General features: G+C 37.6%; 3 protein-coding genes across 3 annotated transcripts; 2 read left to right on the top strand and 1 right to left on the bottom strand.

Moving 5' to 3' along the window:
• Positions 1–3,263: 3,263 nt before the first annotated feature.
• LOC112088392 lies at positions 3,264–3,979 on the top strand. The gene is made up of 2 exons (XM_024158659.1): positions 3,264–3,647; positions 3,692–3,979. The coding sequence occupies exons 1-2, from the start codon at positions 3,264–3,266 to the stop codon at positions 3,977–3,979; spliced, it is 672 nt and encodes a 223-aa protein (XP_024014427.1).
• An 18-nt stretch (positions 3,980–3,997) lies between these two features.
• LOC112088391 lies at positions 3,998–4,849 on the top strand. Its single transcript, XM_024158658.1, has 2 exons — positions 3,998–4,361; positions 4,476–4,849. The coding sequence occupies exons 1-2, from the start codon at positions 3,998–4,000 to the stop codon at positions 4,847–4,849; spliced, it is 738 nt and encodes a 245-aa protein (XP_024014426.1).
• A 4,403-nt stretch (positions 4,850–9,252) lies between these two features.
• Positions 9,253–9,708, bottom strand: LOC18022680 (ubiquitin-conjugating enzyme E2 11). The gene has a single exon (XM_006405637.1). The coding sequence runs from the start codon at positions 9,706–9,708 to the stop codon at positions 9,253–9,255; it is 456 nt and encodes a 151-aa protein (XP_006405700.1).
• Between the last annotated feature and the right edge of the window lie 511 nt (positions 9,709–10,219).

Below are 10,219 nucleotides of genomic sequence, written 5' to 3'. Positions count from 1 at the left end.
AAATATAATTTTTCCTAAGAGAAGCATACAAAATTTTAAATATAATATGTATACTAATCACAATTTTCAGAATTTTAAAATAAAAAATTTTAATATTATAAATATTATATCCATCTGAAATCGCTATCATGTAAGATCGATAAGCACCACAACCATGTGTTTTTTATTTTAAACCTCCAATGAGAGTTCGATCACAGGTGTATTACGATTAGAGATGGAGAGCAATAAAAAAACGTTTAAAAAAAATACTCATATCCAATCCGTTCAATCTTTATAGAACAAGAACAGATTCAAAGATTTAAGAGTGTAGGACCAAAAATATTGAACACTACGAAATAGCAATAAATACGAGTTTTAGAAAATAAACATTAAGGAAAAGAGAAATGAGTGGAGGCGAGACTATGATCTCTTTCCTTAGCTCTTTGAATTGTCCATAATGCGACGGGTTTCTGTGATCCAAGAGTCGCAGGATACAACCAAACTTATCCATTTTCAACAGCACTAAGAAACACAGATCTAAACGAACTAATTCTACTCTACTCTCGGAAAATGACTTACGAAAAATAAAGAAATAGAAGGAGAGAGACTGTTGCGAAAATTTCTGAGAAGAAAATTGAGAGGTGTGAAAATGTGAAAAATGAGAGAAGAGGTCGTGTATATATAGCAGAGCAAAAGACTTGAGCAGTCTCCAAAAATCCCAAAAATCCGCAAGTCAACACGAATCACGGCCATAAATTTAGCGTAGTCAAAGGTAAAAAATCAGCAATCTGTGATTAATCATAATCAGTTACGGTTTTGTAGGGATAATGAATATCCAATATTCTTTTGACTGAATCAAAAACATAATACAGAAAGTCAACCCCAAAACATTGACCAGAAGGTCCATTCGACCAACACGACCAGCGTTTGGCTTGGCAGCGGCGGCGGTGCGCGCGTAGAGCTTCCTCTTTTCTCTCACATGTTATTAAAACATGTATGAAACAGTTCTTAATATATATTAGAACCTTTCACACTATAATCGATGTGGGACAAATCCTATTTCCTCTCTTCACCATTTTCTCTTCACCCTTAATGGGCTTAAAATTTCGGCCCAACAACTACAAACACAGAACAGATCTTGAAGAAACCAAGAAGAAGGCTACGTCCATGTGTCAGGTCTCGAGGAAGACAAACCAACACTTGTGCAGATGCTACTGCGAGATATGCATACATTTGAAACGTCCCAAGCTACACTTGGAAATCGTACGCTACGTTGGTTACATTGTTACCAGTAATATAATAAAGTCAGTACGTTATGAAAATATTATTTGCATTTCTAAAGTAAATTCATTAAATCGCAAGAAAATATTAGTGTACTATATAAAATAAGGTTGCTACAGTTCTCATTATAGAAATATATGTAATTTCTTACATTATTCGTCAGGAAAAAATCTTATGTAGAATATAAACTTGGTTGTCCACTTACGAGATTGATGTAAATCAAAGGAGAGATAACTTGTAACACTCTTCTAAGATTTAGAAATTATTTATTCTCTCATCTCATCTTATATTCTAGTGTCTTCTTCGCGGGTCCCTTATCTTTTAATGAGCTTGGAAATTAATCTTCAATTTGTCCTTGTAATTTTGGCAGAAATAAATTATAAGAGAAAATTAAAAAATCGGTCAATCATAAATAAGCAGAGATAAATCAATCAAGAGCGTTCGTCCAATGAGATATAAACATGAGTAGCCAATCAGAAGCGAGCTTCGCAAATTTTAACCAATCAGGAGCGTGTCGACATTTTTTAGGCGCCAAAAATTTAGCCAATCAGAACAGGTTTTGTCTTCTTGTCGGGGACCGGGTTGAAAGAAAAACCATTTTTGACCAGCTCGCTCGCTTCACCCCAGCGATCGCTAGAGAACGAATTCTCAGAACTCGAATCCCTCTTGACATTTTGTTGCACTCATCCCTCATTGAAGCTTAATCGAGGTAATTGACATTTCGTTGGATATTCTTTTTCATTTCGTTATTGGAAAGTCATTGTCGTAGAACCACGATTGGGATTAAATTCGATTATTTAATAGGCAATGGTATAATATGGAAATTTTAATTGGTTGTTAATCGACTGGGTATGTATTGGATTGAGGTTTTAGATGCTGTAATTGGTTGCTAATCGACTGGGTATGTATTAGATTAGAGTTTCTCCACGAGTTAACAATTAGATCTAATTAAATGAGAGAGATAGAGTAACAATTGGTATTACCTGTGTATTTCTGGAAACAATTGGAAACATTTCTTATGCGGTTGAGTATGGTCTATGTGTTATTTTTTCAGGTGATAATGATAACGAACCTATTTTTTGATTACGGGGGATATTATTCAACTTCGGAGGATAAATGGATTTCAGCCCCAGCGTCCATGTATGGTATAATGTTTAAGTCTTCAAGTTTGGAGGAGATTACTTATTCTGATTTAGTGGAAAAGATATGCACGAAGGTTAGGATTGTTGAATCTTCGAGTAAGTTGATACTGAGTTACATTCCGGTACTATCGCAAACTCAGAAACAGTTTTATATTTCGAATGATGACGACCTAGCCGTGTTCCTGACCTCACTGGATAAAGAGGGACGCAGAAGTATTATTAATGTAGAGGTCATCAAAGGTGTTGAAGTTGGAGAGGGATTTTCCAGAGTTGAGAGGGTAAGTTCAGTTGGTATAAATTATGGGGGGTTGCGTTTAGGTAATGGTGGATCAAATAATGGTGTACTTGCTATTTACACAGGCAACTGTTCAGCAGGACAACAACATCATGAGAATATCCCATTGATAGAGGAAGCTGACGGTGATGAGGGAAAAGATGGTGATGATGTTACACGTGATGGAGAAGATGGTGATGATGTTACACGTGACAATGGAAAAGATGGTGATGATGTTTCCCGTGAAAATGCTGATGTAGTAGATGATGATGCTAAAGCCAAGTTTGATAACGAAGAGGAGGAATACATAGGATTTTGATTATGGTCCCCCTCCTGAAGTTGTAGAAACACAACATTTTGAATGGGAAGATGGTATGAATCTGAGAGTGGGGCAACAATTTGCATGTAAACAAGATTTGATAGATTTAGTGTATAGAGCTTCACATCAATATTGTTTTGGTCTGACTATAAAGAATTCAGATAAGAGACGATATGTCGTGAAATGCAGTGAAACAGGTTGTAATTGGTATTTACGAGCTTGGAAGGATGCGAAAACACTCTGTTTTTCTATAACAGTATACCGAAAGATGCATACTTGTTCTCGGGCCAGTGCGAGTACAAACAGCAAACAAAGGAAAGGAACACCAGGATTAGTTGCAACTGTTGTTAAGGAGTTGTATCCAGGGCGATTAGATACATCAACTCCTCACACTGTCATGCTTTTGGTTAAACAAAACGCTTCCGTGAGTGTGTCATACTCCACCGCATGGAGAGGAGTACAGCAAGCTAAATCTCTGGTTCGTGGTTATCCTGCAGACAGCTATAGAGATCTGTACTCGTATTTGTACATGCTACAGAAGGTGAATCCAGGAACAAAACACAAGGTGTTACTGGACGAACAAGGAAGATTCAAGTACTTATTTGTCGCTTTGGAAGCTTGCGTTGAGGGGTTTGTAGCTATGAGAAAAGTGGTAGTTGTTGATGCAACTTTTTGAAAGCCGGAATGGGTTGTCAGCTAGTCTTAGCTGCTTGTCAGCTAGTCTTAGCTGCTTGTCAGGATGGTAGTCGTCACTATTATCCGATTGCTTTTGGAGTTATTGATTCAGAAAAAAATGACAGTTGGGAGTGGTATTTCAGGCTGTTAAAAACGGTTATACCCGATAATCTTGAGTTGGTTATTGTGTCGGATAGAAATTTAGGCCTCATTAACGCAGTAGCTGAGGTGTACACGGAAGCTAAACATGGGTATTGCACCTGGCATCTTTCACAGAATGTGAAAATGCAAGTTCAAGAGCACTGGTAAGGGATACGACCCCGATTCATGGAGTGCGCAAGGCAGTATACAGAGGCCGAGTTTCTCGATCATTATTCGAGGATGGCATTAAAGTATCCTGCTGTGACAGATTATCTAGAAAGGCGTGTAGAAGTATCAAAATGGGCCAAGTGCTATTTTCCAGCAGAGAGGTACAATCTAGATACTAGTAACGTTGTACAGTCTTTGAATAGTGTGTTTAAAGATGCAAGGAAGCTGCCATTATTACCTATGATAGATGCGATTGTTGACAAGTTGTGTGAATGGTTTAACAAGCATAGGAACGAGGCTGCTTCAACGCCACCAGGACGCAAACTGGTTGCCTTTGTGGAAAATATTTTTCACAGTAGATGTGCTGAATCTAAGAAGCTAGGTGTCACCGAGTTAAACATGATTTAGATTGAATACAGCATTCTTGGATTAGATGGGATTAATTACACTGTGAGCTTGAAAAATAAAACTTGTTCGTGCAAGCTTTTTGATATAGACAAGTATCCATGTGTCCATGCATTAGCCGCATTAGAAGCTTACATGAAGCGGCCAGACAGAGAAGTGGATATAAACGTGGAGGACTTGTGTTCGATGTATTATTTAACCGAGCAGTGGGCTTTTGCTTATAACAGAACCATCTATCCTGTTCCACATAAGTCACAATGGGTTGTCCCCGATGATGTTAAGCAATTGAGCGCTTTGCACCCCCGGTTTACGAGCCAAAAAGGTGGGCAAAACAGCAGAAAAGGCGTCCATCTGTTGGAGAGCGTCGACCGAAGTCGAAGAGGACGAAGACGATACAAAATTTATAGCTATATTACTGGAGGTGAAAACGCTGGAAGTGAAAACGCTGGAGGTGAAAATACTTGATGTGAAAATGCTGGAGGAGGTGTCTCAGGTGATAACGTGGTTTAGTTTGGATAATGGAGAGATATGTTGGGATTGTATTACTCGGAAATACTTAGTACAACCATCTTTGGATTTAGGTTTTATGTTGTAATTGTATTACTCGGAAATAATTAGTACAACCATATTCATATTTGGATTTAGGATTTATGTTGTGGTTGTATTACTCGAAAATACTTGATGCGGTCAATATCTTCAAACGACGTCTGGTTTGAGTTAATGCGGTCAATATCTTCAAACGACGTATCGTTTCCCCCGAACGTGATAAAGCGGATTGTTATTTAACGTGGACCCAAAGTGTTTCTGAAACACAATCTCATTCATATACAATGGCTAGGCAAAGCGGATTTTCTGATTTGCCCATAGAGATGAAATTGAAATACTAAAGAAGGTAGTCAGTTCTAGCACTCGCGATTACTGTAGGGCTTTAGTGGCAAGTAGGGATTTATACCAGATCTCCAAGGATCCAATCTTCCTTCGAACCGTGGATTTGCTAAGCGTGCCCACACCTTGGTTCTTTGATATGGCATGGATGAGAATGTTCAAGGACAGATGTTTGGCAGAAGGTAATCCTACGGCTCTATTTGAAAGAGGTCTTTCAATTTTTTTCTATGACCATGATATAGAGGCAGGGATGGCAATGCTTAAGGCGTCATCGGAAGCGGGATTCTCGTTGGCAAAATATTGCCACCAAATGCTTGTCCTCGTCATGTCTGGATGCGACGTGAGCTTAACATCTGCCCAAGATTTTACACGGGCGGAATCAGAAGAAATGCGGTTACGAATTCAAAGAGCAAGCCCTAGAGGACCCCCGTATGTCACTCCAGCACAGTTTGGAGAGAGGATTACATTGGTGGTGGACAAAATAAATAACTTGCATTGTGGAAGTGGAGACATTCACCCAGTTATAATAATGATGGGATATGCAGACGTGCCCCCCGATTGGTGCGATTCTTGCCACTGGACAATGGAGGCGGACAATTCCAATGGGAACTTAGAAATCGCTTCGTGAAAGAGTGGCCAACTTGATCCATCAGAGTGAAATTTTGTTTTTGTTTTATTTAAGTATTACTCGTATAACTTGTAAAAACAAATTAAAAGGGAGATAAAGAAGAAAAAACTACGTGGATGATGAGTAACTAGAATTATTAGTACAACGACGTTAAACAAATAATTATTGTTCTGTCATTTGTTGATGAGTATAACTACGCTCTAGTTATACTCATTTGTTGTTCTGTCGACCACAAATAATTGTGAACTGGGGTGGAGAAGCAAAAGCGAAAAAGTTGTGAAAAAGAAAAGTGAAAGTAGTACTTTTAGGTCAGAGAATGTCGTGTAAAAGTTAAAAACACGATGGAATGTTCGTCGGAAGAAGAGAAAATTGATCATTTGTCAGATATAATATTATTATAATAATAGAAAATAAGATTAAAAGAGACCCGTTTCCAGGTGACGTCGTTTCGAAGAAGTTAACCAACCCTTAACCACCAATAGGCCAATTTAAACCGATTTCATAATTTGGAGATTGCAAAATACGACCACGATAAGAATCAGTATTTTAAAAAATGGTCGTTTTCATGCTAACACTAACAGGGACAAGTAAAGAGTGTTTTAAACTATTAAGAATAATGAAGAAATAATACGAATCTCACCATAACCCGACACTTAAGGCAATCTCCTTCTATAGTGACATTGTCAAGCTTATTCCATCAATGATGGAAAGAATATGTATCATACTTTTCCTCGAATTTTGTTTGATGAACAAGTTGATAATTTGCTGTTATAACCAATTATGAAATGTATTACCGGCATATATTCATGACATTTCAGTATTATTGCGAATACAGTATATCCACCAAAAGTAACACTATGTGGACGATGTGTATAACTGGAAAACAAGGCACAACTACGTTTAAAATTCCCAGTTGCAATAAACGACATGTGTCCATAATAAAATAAATTATGTCAGCCACACGTGAGTTACGACAGGTGTTCTTTAGCTGAACACGTGCCTATGTGTCAGGTAGAATATTATTAAATAAAAAATATTAAATAAGACCTGTTTCCAGGTGACGTCGTTTTGAAGAAGTTAACCAACCCTTAATCACCAATAGACCAATTTAAACCGATTTCATAATTTGGAGATTGCAAAATACGACCACGATAAGAATCAGTATTTCTAAAAATGGTCGTTTTCATACTAACACTAACAAGGACAAGTAAAGAGTGTTTTAAACTATTAAGAATAATGAAGAAATAATATGAATCTCACCACAGCCCGACACTTAAGGCAATCTCCTTCTATAGTGACATTGTCAAGCTTAGTCCATCAATGATGGAAAGAATACGTATCATACTTTTCCTCGAATTTTGTTTGATGAACAAGTTGATAATTTGCTGTTATAACCAATTATGAAACGTATTACCGGAATATATTCATGACATTTCAGTATTACTGCGAATACGGTATATCCACCAAAAGTAACACTATGTGGACGATGTGTATAACTGGAAAACAAAGCACAACTACGTTTAAAATTCCCAGTTGCAATAAACGAGACATGTGTTTTCATTTGAACATGTGTCTTATTGGGTAACAAATAGACCCCACTACAATTATTTATTATTTCTCGGGTTTATCCATGAAACTCAAATTTGTTTTCCCCGCCCCCAAAACCTCAAACATTTCCAATTTTGAGTTTCCCCCCCAAAACAGACATTTCCAAATTTGAGTTTCCCCCCAAACATCAAAAATTATTAAAATATCTGGGTTTACGCACAAATCACAACCAAAACACAAAATACTCACTTGTTTGCAAAACAATATTTTGTTGCAAGAATGCCAAGTCTCGGCTCGTCGTCCGACTCGGACATTTCAAGCGGGAGCCCTCAACCCGAATTGTACGAAGTTTTTCGAATCCCGCGATTCTGTTATTGTCATCGTAAACCAATCATCAAAACTTCCCACACTGTTTTAGATCCGGGAAGAAGATTCTTCGCTTGCAATAAGGAATACGTAAGTTCAGCTGTTGATTGCTTTTAATTTTGTACCAAAATTATTTATACAGTTTGTGTCTTGTAGAATCCCGGATGTCATCTCTTCAAGTGGTGTGATGAGGCGATGCTAGAATAGATTGCAGATGTTCGGCATGATTTGACCGAGATGCAGGGCCGGAGTGGTTGGACTAGAACCATGAACCGGATTCACTCGACGGAAATTTCCCAGCTACAGGAATCGGTAAACAACCTGAAGGAGGAAATGGTTGAGGCAAGGAGGTCTCATGCTCTCCTTTATGAGATGGTTTGTGACTTGGTTTTGAAGGAAATGGATAGGGAATTGGAACAGACGCGAAAAACTAAGATATTTAAGGAAGTTAAGGACATGGTTGTTCTATCTGTTCTTGCTGTGGCCTCTGTTTCTTTAACTATTTACCTGTTCAAGTAGTTACGATTCATGGTTGTACTCAAGACTTACTCAATTTTCCAAAAACATGTGGTTACACCAAGTGATACATATTTTTGATTTTTGGGATTACATGATGATACCGAGTATTACGTATTTTCGATTATCCGATAACATGTGGTTACACCAAATAATACCGAGTATTACAAATTCTCAATTATCCCAAAAACATGTGGTTACACCAAGTAATACCGAGTATTACGTATTTTCGATTATCCGATAACATGTGGTTACACCAAGTAATACCGAGTATTACAAATTCTCAAATATCCCAAAAACATGTGGTTACACCAAGTAATACCGAGTATTACAAATTCTCAAATATCCCAAAAACATGTGGTTACACCAAGTAATACCGAGTATTACAAATTCTCAAATATCCCAAAAACATGTGGTTACACCAAGTGATACCGAGTATAACAAATTTTCAATTATCCCAAAAACATGTGGTTACACCAAGTGATACCGAGTATTACAAATTTTTAGTTATCCCAAAAACATGTGGTTACACCAAGTGATACCAAGTATTACAAATTTTCAATTATCCCAAAAACATGTGGTTACACCAAGTGATACCGAGTATTACAAATTTTCAATTATCCCAAAAATATGTGGTTACACCAAGTGATACCGAGTATTACAAATTTTCAATTATATCGAGTATTAGGATTTCCTTAGTAGGGATTCCTTATGTATCGACTGAGATAATATAGTGGATAGAATAACACAAGGAATATATATATATATATATATTATATATTATAGCCATAATTTTTACTAATAATTTTTTTGTTAATAAATATATTATAGTCATAATTTTTAAATAATAAATATTTTACAGCGGAATATATTTAAACATAAAATTCATTATTTTATTGTGAAAAACACCATGAATTAATGGAAATTAATTCATGGCGTGTTGCTCGGTCATCAGGCGGGCCTCCTTCTTGAACCGCTCCGGTTCCAAGATGCACATGCGTGCGACGTCTGCGAGGTAGTTGTCCTCTTCCTCGACCATAGGGTGAAGCAGCATGTCATGGAGCGCTTGGAGGAGTTCCTTGACCGTCGTTCCAACCTTCCACGTAGCGGTGACGAGTAGCGAATGGAAGACGCGGGGTTGGTCGATGTTGGGATGCAGAATCGACATCTTCCACAACACCATTGGTGGCTTGAAGGGGTAATCCGGTGGGAAATGGATGGAGATGAAGAAGATGCCCCCTTCGTATGGACTACTAGGGGGGCCCAACAGCGTTGCTTGCCATTCGTAAATGTCTTCCGCCACGGGACCTACACTGAACCCATTCGCCGGAAACCGCACCAACTCCTTCAGATGAGTCATGATCCACGCCTTAGGGGCCATTTTGAAGTGATAAAGAGAGAAACGATAGCACTAAATAGAGAGAAGAGGATTTAGAAGATAGATATGAGTAAGAAAAAGAGTGAGTTATATTTATGGAAAGAAAAAGGCAAAACCCTAGGGTGCGACTCATATAATAAATACCCTTCATAACCGTTTAGCATTATCGTGCGGAGCAGTTAAAAGTCACATCTCCTTTCTCTCCCCTAATAAACCGGAAAATATTTATTTACTTAATGTAAAAATCAAATAAAGTTTGGTAGTTGTACCAGTCTTACAGCAGTTAATGAAAGCATTAACAGTCGTAAGACTGGTACAACTAGATCAATAAATGCGTGTCGTTCCCTCTTTCCTCGTTTTTCGTCCATGCAACGCATCTATACAATAAATAAATCCTCTCACGTGAGTAAATTCTGAGTAAACAAATATCATCCAGGGAACATTGTCTATACACTAAACATATTAGTAGTCTTCCCCACAAAACTAGAAATTCGAAAAAAACTGAATAGTATTG

Source organism: Eutrema salsugineum, unplaced genomic scaffold (assembly GCF_000478725.1).
Source record: "Eutrema salsugineum unplaced genomic scaffold, Eutsalg1_0 scaffold_14, whole genome shotgun sequence".
Classification (NCBI taxonomy): domain Eukaryota; kingdom Viridiplantae; phylum Streptophyta; class Magnoliopsida; order Brassicales; family Brassicaceae; genus Eutrema; species Eutrema salsugineum.
Note: the sequence above shows the minus strand (reverse complement) of the source record. Positions and strands in the feature narration are given on the sequence as shown.

Bases quoted from the DNA above. Each gene is read 5' to 3' on its own strand.
- LOC112088392 (XM_024158659.1), top strand. From the start codon at position 3,264: ATGCATACTTGTTCTCGGGCCAGTGCGAGTACAAACAGCAAACAAAGG. The intron at 3,648-3,691 runs GTAGTTGTTGAT...ATGGGTTGTCAG, and splicing joins TTGTAGCTATGAGAAAAGTG to CTAGTCTTAGCTGCTTGTCA.
- LOC112088391 (XM_024158658.1), top strand. From the start codon at position 3,998: ATGGAGTGCGCAAGGCAGTATACAGAGGCCGAGTTTCTCGATCATTAT. The intron at 4,362-4,475 runs GTGTCACCGAGT...TTTTTGATATAG, and splicing joins TGCTGAATCTAAGAAGCTAG to ACAAGTATCCATGTGTCCAT.
- LOC18022680 (XM_006405637.1), bottom strand. From the start codon at position 9,708: ATGGCCCCTAAGGCGTGGATCATGACTCATCTGAAGGAGTTGGTGCGG.